Source organism: Typopeltis vanoorti, chromosome 18 (assembly GCF_054136105.1).
Source record: "Typopeltis vanoorti isolate ZY-2024b chromosome 18, IOZ_Tvanoo_1.0, whole genome shotgun sequence".
Taxonomy (NCBI): domain Eukaryota; kingdom Metazoa; phylum Arthropoda; class Arachnida; order Uropygi; family Thelyphonidae; genus Typopeltis; species Typopeltis vanoorti.
The window spans coordinates 41,142,190-41,161,003 of record NC_143566.1 but is presented as its reverse complement, the minus strand read 5'-3'; the positions used below and the strand labels follow the sequence as shown (position 1 = coordinate 41,161,003).

At 34.5% G+C, this 18,814-nt stretch overlaps 1 protein-coding gene across 3 annotated transcripts in view; it reads right to left on the bottom strand.

Moving 5' to 3' along the window:
• The window catches only part of LOC150096612 (putative ATP-dependent RNA helicase DHX35), a 437,463-nt gene that overhangs the window by 351,934 nt on the left and 66,715 nt on the right, over positions 1–18,814 (bottom strand). For all 3 annotated transcript variants that reach the window (XM_090408561.1, XM_090408562.1, XM_090408564.1), the window contains exon 4: positions 12,876–12,953. In XM_090408561.1, coding sequence (XP_090264687.1) covers positions 12,876–12,953 — 78 coding nt within the window. The remainder of the gene's footprint in view (positions 1–12,875; positions 12,954–18,814) is intronic.

Below are 18,814 nucleotides of genomic sequence, written 5' to 3'. Positions count from 1 at the left end.
TATATATATATATCCTTCTCGTCCATCCTAGGATGGGTTGAGTCCCCTCCTAATGAGGGGTTGCTGGCATATTAATGTAGCCAGTTCGCCACTCCTCTGCTGCATCCCCTAAGGACAATATTCATGACTGTAATCCGTGTATGTTCACGGGGCCGGTTTGCCTGCTTACGGGATGAAAAACCCCAGATAAACTGGGGGGGAAAACCCTGCTATCCACGCCCAAGACCGGCTAACTTGGCTATGGCTGAGGAAGATCCTTAAGCTCCTCACTTCATCGATGGGAATCGAACCTAGGACACTCCTTCCCCAGGCATATGGTTGCAAAGCGCATAGCCACTAGGCTAACTGCACGGACATATATATATATTCATATTTATATATACTGACTATAACTGAGACTAGAATAACAATTAAATTTATTCAAAAATTAAATTTTTGAATAAATTTAATTGTTATTCTAGTCTCGGTTATAGTCAGCATATATAAATATGAACATATCCCAATTCCGAGTTAATACTACAAACTGTTATATATATATATATATATATAAATCAAGTGGATATTAAATTCAGCATTATTTCAAAGCCAAATGTACAAACTATGAAAGTTTCGTAAAAAAAGTAGTTTCTACATTCAGCTTTGAAATAATGCTGGATTTAATATCCACTTGATTTATATAATTTTGCATCACTGAACTAAATCCTTTTATGACTATATAGCCAAATGTTACAATAGAAAATAACTATTATTTAAATTAAGGGATATTAAATCCTACATTGTTTTAAAACTGAATAAGAAACTCAAAGATCGGAATCAAAGAGTTTCATGCCAAATATAGTAACCATAAAAGTATCGGCGACTACTAGCGTAAGCTAAAGCACGTAGTTCAAGTACGTAGTACAAACTAGGGCAACTCGTAGCAAAGGTGGGTAAAGATCTGATCGCTATTCTTAATATTTCCCATAATGTAAAACACATCTCCTAGGAGATATATATGATGTTATACATTATGGTGGGAGGTCATTACCCAGACAGGTTTCGATCTTTATTGAGATCTCATCAGTGGGTAGCTAGACCAAGTATAATACTAAGGGTATAGCGAAAAGAACTTATATACTCTGCTATACGAGTTGTCAAAAAGGTGCACCCATAAATTATTTAAAATAAAGAGCCAATAGGCTTCATTTCGGCGATGTAAACATTATTTAAATTAAGGGGATATTAAATCCGACATTGTTTTAAAACCGAATAAGAAACTCAAAGATCGGAATCAAAAAGTTTCATGCTGAATATAGTAACTATAAAAGTATCGGCGACTACTAGCTTAAGCTAAAGCACGTAGTACAAACTAGGGCAACTCATAGCAAAGGTGGGTAAAGTTCTGATCACTATTCTTAATATTTCCATAATGTAAAACACATCTCCTAGGAGATATATGATGTTATACATTATGGTGGGAGGTGGGAGTTACTATATTCAGCATGAAATTCTTTGATTCCGATCTTTGAGTTTCTTATTCAGTATTAAAACAATGTGGTATTTAATATCCCCTTAATTTAAATAATGTTTACATCGCCGAAATGAAGCCTATTGGCACTTTATTTTAAATAAAAGAAAATAACTAATTTATTTCCAAAACCATCACTAGTTTTATCTTTCACTTTTATCTTTCTAGAAGACTTCATCAGGTGCATAAAACATAAAAGAAAAAAAGAGATACATAAAAACATTACTTGGGTACATCACCAAAGTTCTAAATTATCAACAGATTGCTCATATTAGAATGAATTCGCAGACTAGCTACACTGTTGTTCTCATGCATGAGGATGTGGTCTTATTCTGACTGAATAAGACCACCATAACTGAATAGCAGAGTAACAATCAGAAAGGTTGTGGCTGAGGTTGACATTAAGGTGAACAGGATTTAGTGCAATTTCTGTTGATTCTAGGATTTTTCTGTCAAGTTCATCATAGCATTTGTAAATAATTTCAGATCTATCCCAGTTTAATGAGATGATAATCACTGTGATCAGAAGAATTAATGAATTGATGGTCATTGAGATCAGAAAGATTAAAAACATGACTGGAAAAGGCTGTGGCCCTGTTCTACCATAGATCATATCTCTGAGCTGTTTTTCGATATATGAAGCTCAAATGATTTCTCTGTTTATCCATAATATGGGGAATTACAGCCACACAGACAGTACACACCTGGATGCTTCAAACTATTATGTTTAGGTATTGGTCGAAGCCAGAATTGAAGCTTCTAGCTTAACATCCCTTTGTTAAGGGATGAAAGGTATGAATCTTATATTTCTTGAGGATTTTTGACAATTTATTAGAAATGGAGCTGATATATGGAATGGTGATATAACTTTTCACATCATTAGTCTCTTTGGCATGGTGTGTAATTAAACAATAGTTTAGAAATCAACTGTTTACAATAACCATTCTTCTGATAAAAGCAGCTTTAATTCTTTGATGATCTCTCCTTCATTACTGATGAGATGAGAGTATGTGTGTGGGTTTCTAAAGTAGAAATAATACCAAACTTTTAAGGTAGATAATGATGGGACAGTGTGAAGATATCTGTTGGTATGTGTAAATTTTCTGTAGAAGGAGATTTTTAGTTTTTCAAATGAAAAATTAAATTTTATATCAAGAAAAAGAATCAAACTGTTAACTTCTAGTTCTACTGTAAATTTTATCCCAGGATGTTGGTTGTTAAGATGGTTTAAGAACTCTTGGAGTGAACATGGACCATGGCTCAAAATCAAGAAAATGTCATCTGTATATCTTTTCCACAATCTTGGTTTCAATGGAAAGGAGTTTATTGCTTTTCTTCGAAAGCTTCTAAGTATATAATTGCCAGTGCAGGAAAGAGGGTTTCTCATGGCTAACCTGTAATTCTACTTGTAGATCATGTACAAAATGAAGTAGCTTATACAGTGACTTAAAGAGTGTCAAGATTTTTGTAGATAATTTATCTTGTAAAAGAATTAATACTTCTTCTGTAGGTACATTAGTAAATAGCGAAGTGACATCAAAGCTGGCTAAAATTTCATCCCTTTGCAGATGTATGCTTTAATCATGGAAACAAAGTGCTCAAAATTCTTAATGTAAGAATTAGAAGAACCTGTAAAAGCTTTTAATAATTTGGTCAGATGTTTGGATAACTTATAAGTGGGGGGAGGGAGTCAATTCCATCAATAATGGGTCTTAGTGGGGTGTTTTCTTTATGCATTTTTGGAACCTCATACATGTGAGGAATAGAGGGATGCAAGGACTGGAGAGATAATCTTAATTCTCTAGAGATCTTTCTCTTATACATAAATGGCCTACTCTCAATCACTACAAATCCTATCATAGTTTTGCCAATAATAGCACTCTCCATTCATCCTACTCCTTTGACAAACCCTGCAGTTTCCAGACATACCTTACATCAAATTCATCTGCAACCAGTGCCTTAAACACTGATCTCCATACCATCCTTCAGTGGGACAAGGATAACTTAGTCAACTTTAATGCTACCAAAATGCAGTCCTGTCTTTTCTTTTGAAAAAAGGGACTGCACATCACCTTCCCTCATCCTCAGTAATACACACATCACCAGATAGGATAAACTTCCTCATTTATTCCATTGACCTCTGTCCTCTGGAACAGGCTTTCTCATCACGTGTTTCCCAAAAATTTCAACCTATATAACATTCTTCTTAAAGAATTTCAACCTATATAACATTCTTCTTAAAGAATTTCAACCTATATAACATTCTTTAAGAAGAATGTTATATAGGTTGAAATTTTTGGGAAACACGTGATGAGAAAGCCTATTCCAGAGGACAGAGGTCAATGGAATAAATGAGGAAGAGGAAAAGCAGGTTCAACGAGTTTGCAGTTGTATGGTAAAAGGATATTTAACAGGCAGCTGCCTTGTTTTAACAGGCCTAATAACAAGTGGGAGAATGATGTTTGTCAATTCACTGGAGCAGTGACCATGGAAGTACTTGTAGAAAAGACAGAGCTGAAACATTACATCTGTGAGACAGAGGTTGAAATGAGCCTGTGAGGGAAGAGTCATCTATGAGCTGAATTGCTCTCCTCTGGAGCGTTCAAGAATATTTAAGGAGGTTTTAGGTGCACCATCTCAAATGTGTGTACGGTATTCTAAGGATGAGTAGATTTGGGATTTATATAGGGTTCATAGCTAGATGGGTTATAGTTTCTTGAGCAGAAAAGACTGCCTAGTTTTTTAGAAGCTGAGGAAGCTATTGATGTGATGTGTTTGTGCCAAGAGAGGTTGGAGGTAAATATCAGTCCAAGGAGGGAGGGAGAGAGAGAGAGAGAGTTTATCTTATCTGGTGATGTGTGTATTACTGAAGATGAGGGAAGGTGAGCTGCAGTCCCTTTTCTTTCTCAACCTTCATCTGCACCTCACACACAACGTTGATGTGTTATAGGTTCTTGTATCTCTCATGTGTGGGATAAAAATAAATATATATACAGGCAGCCCTCGGTTTATGCCGGTTCAATTTACGACGATTCACAATAACGCTGGTTGCCTGCGCGTGCTTTCTTACTGTAGTGTGGTTGACTGAGAAATGACGCTAACAGGCACTCTAGTGTTTGAGTGTTTACTGAGCTACTACGACGTATATGTATCAAACCTAGTTTTAATGTTGAATCAACCTAATTGCGCTATTTAATTTTTTTTATGTACATACGTATTTAAATTGATAAAGTACGTAATTACATACCATGTCTGATAATAGAAGTGCAGAAAAATTAGCAGAACTTGGTGTTAAGAAGGCGAGGAAATCAATCACACTTGAAAAGAAGATGAAGGTGATTCGAAGAATGGAAGATGGGCAGACACGTGCTAAGGTGTGTAGAAGTATGAACTTACCTCCATTGACTGTTACTACAATTATGAAAAATGCAGATAGAAAAAAACAGTCTGCACAACAATCTATGGCAGCATTAAATGCAAAACATGTACATTATAGCAGGGGCAAACTTCATGAAAAAATGGAAAAATTATTATCATTATGGGTGGATGACTTGAATCAGAAAAACATTCCTCTGATGCAGGCTGTTATAACTGAGAAAGTAAAAACAATTATTGAGGATCTTAAAAAGACAGATGAAGGCGAAGAAACATTCTTAGGAAGCAAAGGTTGGTTCATGAGATTTAAGTCTCGAAGTAAGTGCCACAGTGTCAAATTATGTGGTGAGGCGGCAAGTGCAGATGTTGCGGCAGCAGCTCCTTTTCCTAAAGAATTTCAAGACTGTGTAAAACAAGGAAGTTATCCTCCTGATCTCATTTTTGATGTTGATGAGACTGGGCTCTACTGGAAAAAATTCACAAAGACTATAACCTCCAGAACTTTCATACCCTTCTATCATAATTGCTATCCATACAAGACACCAATTTCCTATTTTGTGTGCGTGCGTGCGTGCGTGCATGCGTGCGTGCGTGCGTGCATGTGTGTGTGTGTGTGTGTGTGTGTGTGTAAGAGAGAGAGATAAAAAAAGAAATTACTTTGTGATATACATCCTCAAAGGATACACAGGATAATACTAAAATAGTACTAGATGATTAAGTCCGCATTATTGCTAGCTTTCTATCTGCATCTTTCTTCTAAATTAATTTTTTATTTGTAAGATCTCCAGCAGTGCCAAAATTAACATTTCGATTTCATTTCAATTTAATTCCTTTAAAGTTCTACTAATGGCATAAATCCACCTAGATCTCGGCCATCTATGTCTTATTCTTATTTCTTAGTATCAAATATCAACTGTTCTGCTAACCTTTCCATTCCCATTCTTTTTGGGTTTTTTTAATCATTAAACCATCTTAAGTGAGCTCTGCTCACACATCATTGAATGCTAACAAGTTCTTTTCTAACAGCTTAATTTTTAATATGATTCTGCCAATGATGCCATGTATTCACTTCCTTCATTTTTCATTCAATCAACTGTTTTATTTCTAACCAAGTTTCAGATTTGTCAGTGAAAACTAATTGAATACTATCTTGTATATTGCTAATGTACAGGCAAATTGGCCATAAGAACATAACACTTAATTTACAAACAAGAAACACTATTGTTGGTGGCGGTGATGATGGCACTGATGGCAGAGTGCCCTCCCGTAATGAGTCCTAAGAGGTGTCACGCAATATTAATAATAATTTGAGGTCTTTTGGCTAATGACAAACACACACATATACCATAACAATGATAAAACATAATTTTTTGTCATGTATTATTTATTTGGTAATAAAAGTAGCCTATTAATATAATGTATATTAATAATTCTATAGCATCAGCAGAGTTGTTTTTATTTTTATATTATTTTATTTATTTTTTATGATATTCTTAAGAATGCAAAACCTATATGCTGGAACTTAATTCAACACAAGGTGAAAATATTAATGAAGTTATTTAATGGATAATCTGGAACTTTGTATCTGGAGGAAAAATCTTCTGAAAAAAAAAAAATTTTTCGTGCAGATATTTTAGAATGACAGTGAGTTACACGCCATCTAATTCCTTTGGTTCCAGGATGGGAGATCAGATGTCTGGAGTAATTTGATATTAGGATAGAGAATTAGATGTTCAAATAATCAATAAAACTGCAAATAACAGACACAAAAACTATCAACTTTCTGATGCTTCCTATGCTAGACAGCAGTTCTTCATCATCATCAAATTCCTTATATATACCCTCAAGGATATGATAGACTACATGAAAAATTTACACCATTACTAACTTCCTATCTACAATTTTCCTCCAAATCAGCCTGTTACCTGTAAAGACTACAATATTATCAGGTCTTATATTTCTATCGTCTAAGGCACTTTTTACTGTATCAATCCACCTATATCTTGGTGTTCCTCTAGGCCTTTTTCCTGCCAACTTGGCAGAAAACAATTGTTTTGCAAATCTTTCCTCTCCCATTCTGCATAAGTGACCATACCAACTGAGATTCGCTCTGCTAATGCATTCCTGGATGCTGACAATATCAAGTTCTCTCCTAATATCTTGTTTTTAATATGATATTGCCATTGATACCATCTGTTCATGCCCCTAATCTTTCTCAGGACTCTCATATCTGCAGTCTCTAGTCTTTGGTCAAGTGTTTTACTTCTAACCTAGCTCTCAGATCCATAAGTTAAAATTGGTTTGAACACTGTCTTGTATATACAGCTGATTTAGTGTTTTGACTAATTTCTCTCTTATTCCATATAAAGTTATTCAGCTGACTTCCTACAATACCAGCACTGTTGATTCTGTTGTCTATTTCCATATTCAATTTACCATCTTCACTAAAAATCGAGCCTAAGCATCTGAAATGTTTTACTTGTTCTATAGGTTCTCCATTCACAATGCAGTTAATATTTTCAATACTTCTGCCTATTTACATTGTCTTTGTCTTTTTAATGCTGATCTTCATACCATATCTATTGCAACAGTTTTGTAATTCAATTTAGTCAGGGAATCTTGCAGACTTGTAGCAGATTTATTTAGAAGTACAACATCATCCACATAAAGCAAAAAGAGCTGCAATTAACACCTCCAATTTTGATATCAGGTTTAATGCCACTTTCCTTTATTATAAGATTCATATAGATAATGACTAACAGAGAGAATAACGTACATCCTTGTCTCACACCAGATTTAACATTAAACCATCTTCCAGTACTTCCTTCAATTCTAACTGCTGACTTACAACTCAAATAAACACTAAGTACTGCTTGATATAATGCCCTATTAACACCATATAACTGTAGCATTTTGAATAGCTTCTCTCTTGGCACCTTGTCATATGCCTTTTCCAGATCAACAAAACTTAAATACAGATCTTTGGTATATTTTCATGATTTATCAAATATCTGTCGTAAAGTGAAAATCTGATCCTGACAACCTTTATTTGGCTTGAATCCAGCTTGTTCTTCACCCAGCTTTTCTTCCACAATTCTTCTCAACTGTATCTCAAACATACTTGCATAGATCTTGTCAGGAACACTCAGTCGGGAAATTCCTCTGTAACTCTTACATTCAGTTTTATTTCCCTTTTTTATATATGGGTACTATGAGAGCTCTACTCCAATCATCTGGAATCGTCCCTCTGTCCATGCCTTCTGAACTATGCAGTGCAGCCACTGTAAGACTTTTATACCTCCATACTTGAGTATTTCTGGTTGAATATCATCTATTCCTGCTGCCTTTCCACATTTTAGTCTTTTGGTGGCTTTTTCTAGACATATCCAGACTTTTTCAAGTGATATGTGTTTCATGGATATGTGTTCCTGATCACATGCCTGGTCAGTTTTTTTAACCACTGTGCTAACACTGATTGTTTTATTTAGCAATTTTTCGAAGTAATTACTCCATACTTCAAGGATGTCTTTTTCTCTAGTTTTTTCATGTCACCTTTAACATTTGTAATTCCTTTTACAGCACTATTTCCTCCATTCCTAAGCTTCTTCAACAACCTCCAGAATATCTTGCCACCTTTTTGATATTTATTTTCTATGTTCTTGAAAAACTCCTCCCATGATTTTTGTTTAGCCAGTTTTACACAGTGTTTAGCTTTCTTACATTTTTCTCTGTATTCTCTAAGTGCACAAGCTGACTTATTTGCCAGGAGCTTTTGATATGCTTTCTTCTTTTCCTTCACTGCCTCTTTCTTGTGTCCACCATGGAGTTCTGATTTTTCTATCCTTGCAGACAACCTCACCACATGCCTCTCTGGCTGAATCAATCAGTTTTTTCTTCAGGGCTTGTCACTGAATCCCCAAGGTTTGGTTCCTGTTCTCAAACTTTTTCATTTTTTCTTGGATAATATTTGTGTATTTCAGTCTATGGTTCACATCTGACAGCTGCTCAACTTTTATTCACTTTAAAACTTTCTTACATGTTATTCTTTTCAATATGAAATTCAATTTTATCCTGTTCAAGACTAAATGGTGATAACTTCCAATTTCAAATCCTCTGTACACTCTGGTGTCCTGCAAGAAAACATCAACATCAACAATAACATAGTCAATGAGACTTTTTTTATTCCTTGCCTCTTCTCTCCATGTGAATTTGTGCACATTTTTATGTTGAAACATGGTGTTAGTAATAACCAGTCCATGTCCTCAGCAGAAATCCAACAAGTATTTACCATTATTATTAGTTTTGCTCTATTCTCCAAATTTTCCCAAAATATTTTTGTATGTTTGACCATCATTTCCTACTCTGCTATTTCGATCCCAACAAGGAACAACTTTTCTTTTTTTTATTGTGTCAGTTGCTTTCTCTAAAGCATGAAAAAATTCCTCCACTTCTACCTTAGTAGAACCTTCTGTGGGACCATAGGCACAAATAAGTCTCATTGTCCTGCTTCCCATTCTCATATTTGCCCACATCACTCTACTTGTGACTGCCTGCCATTCAAGAAGATTAGCCTCGTATTTAGTGTTGAATACTATGGTTACTCCTTCTTTTCCTTGACTGTCATTGCCTGAATATAATGTCGATCTGATACTTATCCAATTCCTCCACTAGCTCCATTTCTTTGCCGTTCAGGCTTCTTATGTTGATAGTACCAATCTTGAACTCTGGTGATGGTGGGTTTTAGGATTTGTTCCAGTAGCTGACTTTTCACTGTTTGCCTTGGTTTCCTGGCGAAAACAACGGGGGCCTTGTTTAACCGGGCGACGTCCAGCCAGCATGAAATTCTGTCATGTTGTACCATTGTTTGAAATTTTTGTTTAAGCCAATAAGAATACAATTTGGTTGGCTAAACCGTAAATTGCCAGCCCATCCTCGTCCGTTCAGTATCCAGGTAGATACCTAACAAGGTGCACTACAAGAAGGTGAGGATTGGACTGTAGGTCAGAAGCCCTGGTCGGTTCTCCACATTCCTTCGAAGGCTATGTGGAGGTCTCCTCTCAGTTATATAGCTTTGACTCTTAAGCACCCCCTTAGACAGCAGTTTGATGTTCAAATTATCAAATTATTTGACAATTAAATTTTATCTGATGTTCAGATAACATTTAAAGATGAAATAACATTTGTTTAATATTTGAATATTATGTCAATATTCAAATAACATCAAATAATATCCAATGTTCATTATTTCCAGTTTTACTGCAATAACAGACATTGCAATGATTGACCCCCCCACACACACACCGTACATGACAGCTTCCATTGTATAGTTCTCAATGTCCTAATAATTATAAAATTTAAGGTAGAACTGAAAATAATGGACAAAACAATCAATTTTCAACTATTCCAAAGTAAAGTAGAGTTCATATAAGTAGAAAAATTGTAAATAAAAATGATGTAAGAATTGGTTTGGGGCATTTTAGATGTTAAGAGTGACTATATGTTCAGATGGTAGATGAAGATCCAAATAACATGCATCTGATATCTGATGTCCAAACATTCAAACATTAAATAACATTTGTTCAACATTTGAATATTATACCAATATACAAATAACATCTAATAATATCCAATGCCCACTATTTGCAGTTTTACTGTAATACATGACATTGCAATGATTGAATACTCTATACATCAAATTCCAGGGTTCAGCAGAGACTCAATGTGCAAATAATCATATGACTCATAAAGCATCATAGCTCATACAGCTATATGCTCAAATGATAGTAAAGCTGCAAATAACACACATCACTTTTCATATGTTATTTCAGAATTTGAAAGGCTGGAAAAATGAAAGGTAAGATATTCAGAGGCCGGATGCCACATAACTCAATGTATGGTATATAGAAGTCAAGATAATTCATACAATCAAGTTGGCAGAACACACAGGATTGTTTTTCGTATCATATACAGAACTTTGAGCAAATGTCCTAATTCTAACATCAATCTCTATCTTTCTTTATGGTATATTATGTTGATATTTTTGCCATCTGGATTTCTCCTACTCAGAGTTTCATGAAATTCTACATAAGATCAACTCTATCCACTACAGGATTCAATTGGTTTTGAATATTAAATTCAATAAACGTCTTCCCCTTTCCACATTTTTAGACTCATTCAGAATAGAGAGCAGAAATTTGCTGCCCTTCACTAAACTAGACTTTACTAAAAACATAATAAAAAGTTAGGGGAGAAGAGAGTTATAATAAATAACTTTGATTTTACTTTTATATATAAAATATCACTTTCCTTCATAATGAGATCCATACAGATGATGAATATCAGTGGAGATGATATTCATCATCTGTATGGATCTCGTTGGTTTGATGTTAATCCTAATTAACATCAAACCATTTTCCTATATCTCCTTCAATTCTAACTGCAGACTTACAACTCAAATATAAATTATGTATTACCTGATACAATGTCCCATTTACACTACATAACTGTAGCATTTTGAACAGCTTCTCCTCTTAGCACCTCGTCATATGCCTTTTCCAGATCTACAAAACTTAAATAGAGATGCTTGTTTTCACAAGCAACAAGCATCTCTATTTAAGTTTTTTTTTTTTTTGGCAACCTCTATTTAGCCCAATCCTTGTTCTTTTTTAATAACTTTATTCATTGGTGTTTACTATTAACTATTTTCCTCTATAATCTTTTTTTTTTTTATAACAAGTTAAACTTTCATCAAATGGCTCCTTACAATGCACTTCATACTTTGGTGTCATGTTTCATTGCTACAAGATCTGCAGCTAGCAAAATACTATTCTCCAATGTAAATCAGTTTTAATACATGTAACTTCATCTTATTTTCTGGTAAAAATGCCTTCAAAAAAAAAAAAAGATTCATCCTTCTCCTTCTCACTTAGCATTGATAATAATTATATCCACTAACAACATCAGATATGACTTCTCTAACTAATATTTTAGTTAATCCTTTCCTAGTACCAAAACACATATCTACAGCTTCCTAAGCCTCCGCTCAGATTTCTCTTTTTCTCTAGAAGCTGCTTGTCATCTGATTAACATCTCATATTATACAAATCTCAAATCCACCTTATAATTTCTTAGATTTGGGATGAAGCACCAAAAATCACTCTAAAAATTCTTGACTCAAGAAGAGAGCAGTCCAAGTAGCTGACAACCCATCTCTTACAACTCATTTCATCTATTGCACACAGTCTGTTTCTGACTTTTTTTTAAAACTCCATGTTCACTGTTTAATGAAAGTTGCATCCATAATCTTTCCACATTACTTTTAAAGTCATTTGCATGACATTTTAAGAGTTTAATAAGGAAAATATAAAAAAAAGAATATCAATTAAAAAAAATAATAAATAAATTTCAAAAAAGACCTCCTCCATAGTAAAATTGGGAGAACATATGCTCTGACAGGAAAAACACCCTGTAGTTAGAAAAATCTATGTTGGTTAAAATCCCACCTAGGAATATTTAAAATGGCTAGCTGGTCCTCGTATGGAGGTGGAAAAGTCCCCCCCCCCCAGCACACACAAAAAAACTAGCATGAGCCAGCAAATTACAAAAACATGATTAAATTATATTCTAGCATAAATTGGATTTTTAAGAAAGCAAAGTTACTTATCTGTAGCACGATACTGGGTCTAACATATTAATGAAAAACATTTAAAAAATAATGAAAAGTAAGAAAAATAAAGTATAAATGCCTATGTTAAGCAGATAGTACTGTTCTAAAATGACTCAGTATAAAAAAATAAAGAGTAGTGCTTATGCTCTTTTTTGATCAAACTTAAAGTGACTCTAATAGTGAAAACAAATTATTATACATGTAGTGTAACTAATGATTCTTTTTTCTGCTTCTAATATACACAGCTTAGAAACTGTTAAGACTAATGTTTATTATAATGATATTTAGAAATTAACAGCTAATAGTAATGAATAAAATGTTACTAACCATAGTTGCAGCAATCCTTCTTGGTTCAGTTACTCCCACCATTGAGCCATTACTAGTCCATCCTGCTTCCACAAGGTACTGAAAATTTTAAATATTTTAAATTCCAGAAGAATAAAAATAAAAATAAAAATAAAATAATTATTAAATAACTGATTACCACATGGAGAACAATATAGTACATAAATAAAAATTTAATCTTAAGTGTTATCATATACATACAGATAAGTATTTTATTTCAGTGAATATTAGTCATTTCAGTAATTAATTTTGGTAGTATTTTACTGACTTTAGACTGTAGGTGTGTGTGACATTGAATATATGATATCCATGTGTATATGATATATGATATCATTCATCATTCAGTAATATATGATATCATTCAGAAAGCATTTTCATGATGCTGACGTGTACAGGGAAAATGGTGGTCAAGGCTTTCTCATTCACTAAATTTAGCATGAGAGATTTCATACGATGTAGAGTGTGTTCTATGTATTCACTGTTAAGAGCGAATCATTTACGGTACAAAAGCAAAAGTGAAGAGAGAGAGAAAGTATGTCAAATATTTTGTGTGCGAGTGCAAGAAATGTGAGCCATGCTGAAAGCGTGGCTCACATTTCTTGAAGTAACTAATATTACCAAGGTAAGACAAGATAGTGAAAGTGTTGTAGATAATGTGAAAAGAGTGAATGATAGTACAAAAAATATGAATGAGAGTATTAAAGAAGTGGCTGAAGGTAATGTGGATGATGAAGTGAAATAGCATACATATGTGACATCCTTCACAGGATAAAATGTGAGCTAGAGCAACTGGAGAAACGATTGTTGTGTGGCATACCTAATGAGAAAGTGATGAAAACATAATTCCCAGGTGAAAGATCAAGGACATTATTGAAGATGTTAGTTTACAGAAGGGAGAAATAAAAGAAGGGTTGTTTTGGCTGGCAAAAATTATTTGAAACATGAGAAATATGCAACGAGAGAAAGAAGATGTGAAACAGCTGCTGATAGAAGTGAAAAAGAAGAGAGAAAAGTGAGAAAGTAAAGATTATAATTCTGCTCTCTCAATATGATTGGACTGAATTGAGAAGAATGGCTATGATTGCTAATTAATCAATGAGAAGATTGTGCAGGAGGAATGGTGTGCAGTTTATAGATGTATAGGGTGAATTTCATGGATGAAAGGATATATATATCTGATGGATTTCATTTAAATGGTTTCATAATTAAATGTTTGGAGAATGTTGTTCAGCGAAAAGTTGCAAGTGCAAGTGAAGATGCAGTCAAGTGTGGGTTCAGCCACCCTTGAGTCAAATGAGTGTGTGTGTACAAAAATGAGTGCAATGCAGAATGCAGTTTCACAGGTTTCAAATCCAAATGGGTTGGTAATGACATTACAAGAGGAGAACTGTAGTATCCAGGGAGTTGTTGAAATGCATTTACATGAAAGACAGAAGTATCAGAAATAAAGGATGAGTTTTTGGTAATGGTCAACTCAACTAGCCCAAAAATTATAGATATCAGTGAGACCTGATTGACAGAAAATGATATGGTAACAGGGACAGAATATAAAGGATATTGTATTTTCAGGGAAGATACAGAGAACAGGATAGGAAGTGGGATATTGCTGATGATAGCTGAAGAACTTCAACCAACAAAATTAGAAATTAAAGAGAATTTTTAGGAGATGGTTCACTTGAGACTATGTAGTGTATGATAGATGCCAATAGCACAAAACATATGCTGGTTGCTGCTATAGACCAGAGAGTCCACAGGAAGATGTAGAAGCCATGAATCAGCAGATTAGCACAATGAGTGCAAGCCAAACCATTATTATGGGAGACTTCAACTATGGGAACATAGACTGAAGGGAGGAAAGGGAGTCATGGGGGAGACCAGAGGTTTGATAGTGCTGGATCATCTGCTAATAGAATCAGAAGATATATCCATAACCAAGGGGTAGACACACTGCGTCCAATCGGTGAGAGTGATCATGCAGTGTTGTTCTGGGAGGCTGCTAAACATGTAGAATTTTCTGTCAAGAAAACGTAATTATGACAGATGTAAGAGGCATCTTCGAGAAGCTCTATGAAAAAGTTACAAGGAAAAAATCAGTAGTACACAGCAAGTGGTCAGGGATTATTTTGCTATTTAGGAAGTAAGAGGGAAGAATGATTATGGAAGGATAACTGTAATCAATGCCAATAGTAGGAAGGTGACAGAAGCAGAAAAGACAGTCGAGTTATCCAGGTGGAGATTTTGCAATTGCTGATGTGATAGAGAATGATGTGAGAATTCAGGTAGACAAACTGGAGGTACTCAACATATTGAAAAATATCAATGTTAATACAGCAGTGGACTGGATGGCATATCAGCCAGTGTGCTATGAGAATTTGCACATTCTCTTGGACATTCTCAGCCAGTGTGCTATGAGAAGGTACACATTCTCTTGGATGTTCTTGCCCAGTATGCTACAAAAATGTGCAAGAGAACTGGCATTGTCTCGCAAAGTTATTTAATCTAAATCTAGGCTCTGGTAAGATTTCAAGGGAGTGGAAAGAGGGTAAAATAGTTCCATTACATAAAGGTGGCTCCAAGACAGAAGCAGCACATTATACAAACTAATTAGTATCCCTGGAGTAATGGTTAAGTATTGGAAAATTTGGTTAAATTAAAATTCAGGAATGGGTGGAGCGGAATAAAATACTCTATGGTGGGTATTACAGATTTGTAAAAGGTAGGTCTGCCCTAGTAATTTTCTCCCATTTTATAGTAGCGCAGTGATGGCGAACCTATGACATGTGTGTCAGCACTGACACACTTGAGGGTTTCAGGTGACACACCTTGAATGTTGAAAAATATTGATATTCTGATGAAAAAACTAATTTCAGTAATTTCAGTTAATTGTATAATATGAATTCATAGATTGTATATCAATGTCCTATTAAATAAATAGCCTAATATGATATGTATAAGTCACCATCTATGATTACGTAGTTAAATTTCTAATGCATGTATGCAAGTGGCACATCAACAACATCAATATTTTAAAAAACAAGATGTTTGACACACCTGGGTAAAAAGGTTCGCCATCAGAGTGAACAGTGGAATTTTCAAGGGCATTTGACAGAGTACTGCATGGAAAATATTACATAAGTTACAGCAAATGGGAATGAATATGAAGCTGATGATATGGATTTGAGGGGTGGAGTGACAGCCAGACACCAGAGAGTAGTATATGGTGGAGTAGAATCAAGGAGAATGACTAGGCCACTACTCTTTAATTTGTACACATTACTGATATAAGGAATGATTTAAGAGAGGGAGGGAGATATTCAATTTTTTTCTAAAGGATGCGAAATGGTAAAGGGAAATAGCTGATAAAGATCATGTAGATATCCTTTGAATGATTTAAATAAATTAGCATTGTGGACAAAGGATAATGGTTATAAATTTAATGTTGCAGGATGTAAGGTTATGCACTGAACATAACACTTATGTTATTGGATTGCAGGAATTTATTGGAGCTAGAGATTTGGTGTAGTGGTCAATAGACCAAGTTCAGATGGCATATTGCAAAATTTAGCAAAACAGCTCAAAGGATTACTAGATGTTGAAAACACACGACTAAAGATATAAAAGTTATTATCCCTCTTTATAAGTCTATGATTTGGCTGCATCTTGACTACAGTGCACAGATTCTGTCACCTACATTTCTAGAGGAGCAGGTGATAGAAAGGTCCAGAGACGAGTGACCAAGCTGGTAATAGGGCTATGAAATTCTTCTTATGAAGATAGATTTAAAGTGTATGGGTTGCAGAATTAAATTTATAGGCAGAAAAGAGGAGATATGATAGAAAGTTACTAAAGGGGTTCTATAAGAATGACACAAAAGAAATTTTTCAATGCATGGCAGACAGAGAGAGAAAGAGAACTAGGGGTCATAGTTGTGTGTGGTTAGTAAGGGTGTGCACATTTGATTTTTTTGCTTGGAGAGTAGTGAATGAGTGGAATGGATTATCAGATTAGTTGAGCACCCTTACAGTGAATGAGTTTAAAGAGAAGTATGATGGGTATTGTGTTTATAAAGGTTAGCATGAGTCTCCTGTGATGAGACATTCCATGGAGATATCCTTATAACATTCGAGTGCACAGAAGTTGAAATTGGAAGTGATCACCATTTAGTCTTGAGCAGGATAATATTGAAAAGAAGAACATGTAAGAAAGTTTTAAAGCAAATAAAAGTGAACAGTTTTCAGATGTGAACTCTAGATTAATATACGCAATTATTCAAGAAAAAATGAAAGTTTCAGAACAGGAACCAAACTTTGGAGATTCAGTGACAAGCCCTGAAGAAAACATTGATTGATTGATTCAGCCAGAGAGGCAGGTGGTGAGGTTGTCTGCAAGGACAGAAAAATCAGAACTCCATACATAGGAAGTTGAAGAGGCAGTGAAGGAAAAGAAGAAAGCATATCAAATGTTCTTGGCAAATAAGTCAGCTTGTGCTCTTAGAGAATACAGAGAAAAATGTAAGAAAGCTAAACGCTGTGTAAAATGTAAAACTAGCTAAACAAATGTCATGGGAAGATTTTGGCAAGAACATAGAAAATAAATATCAAGAAGGTTGCAAGATATTTTGGAAGTTGTTGAAGAAGATCAGAAATGGAGGAAAGACTGCTGTAAAAGGAATTAGAGATGATAAAGGTGACATGAAAAACTGGAGAAAAAGATAACCTTGAAGCATGGGATAATTATCTTCAAAAAATTGCTAAATGACACAATCAGTGACAGCACAGTGGTAAAAAACACTAACCAGGCATGCAACTAGGAACACATATTCATATTTGAAATAGAAAAAGCCATCAAAAGCCTGAAATATGGAAAGGCAGATGGTGTAGATGATAATATACCTCCATACTTGAGCATTTCTACCAGAACTGCTCAAGTATGGAGGTATAAAAATCTTACAGTGACTGCACTGCATAGTTCAGCAGACCTGGACAGAGGGACGAATTCCAGATGATTTGAGTAGAGCTTTCATAGTAAAAACATATAAAAAGGGTAATAAAACTGAATATGAGAATTACAGCAGTATTTCTCTACTGAGTGTTTCTGGTAAGATTTATGCAAGTATATTTGAGTAATGATTACTCAAGTAATGATTTACTTGAGTAATCATTATTGAACAAAACCAATACTCAAGTAAATCTAAACTATTACTTGAGTAATGATTTAGATGTATAGTGGAAGAGAAGCTTGATGAAGAAATCTAGCCTGAATCCAGCTTCGTGAACAAGATGGATTCAGACAAAATTGAGGCTGTCAGGATCAGATTTTCACTTTACGACAAATAGTTGAGAAATCATGGGAATATAACAAAGATTTGTATTTAAGTTTTGTAGATCTGGAAAAGGCATATGACAAGGTGCCAACAGAGAAGCTATTCAAAACACTACAGTTGACTGGTGTCAATGGGACATTATATCAAGCAATATTTAGTCTTTATTTGAGTTGTAAGTCAGCAGTTAGAATTAAAGGAAGTACAGGAAGATAGTTCAATGTTAAATCTGGTGTCAGACAAGGATGTACATTATCCCCTCTGTTATTCATTATTTACATGGATCACATTATGAAGGAAAGGTTTTAAACCTGATATCAAAATTGGAGATGTTAATGTCAGCTCTTTGCTTTATGTGGATGATGTTATACCTCTAAATAAATCTGCTACAAGTTTGCAAGATTCCCTGACTAAATTGAATAAATGTTGTAATAAATTTGGTATGAAAATCAGCAATAAGAAGACAAAGATAATGAAAATAGGCAGAAACTTTGAAAATATCAGCTGCTTTGTGATGGGAGAACCTATAGAACAAATAAAACATTTCAGCTATTAGGCACAATTTTTAGTGAAGACAGTAAATTAAATATGGAAATAGACA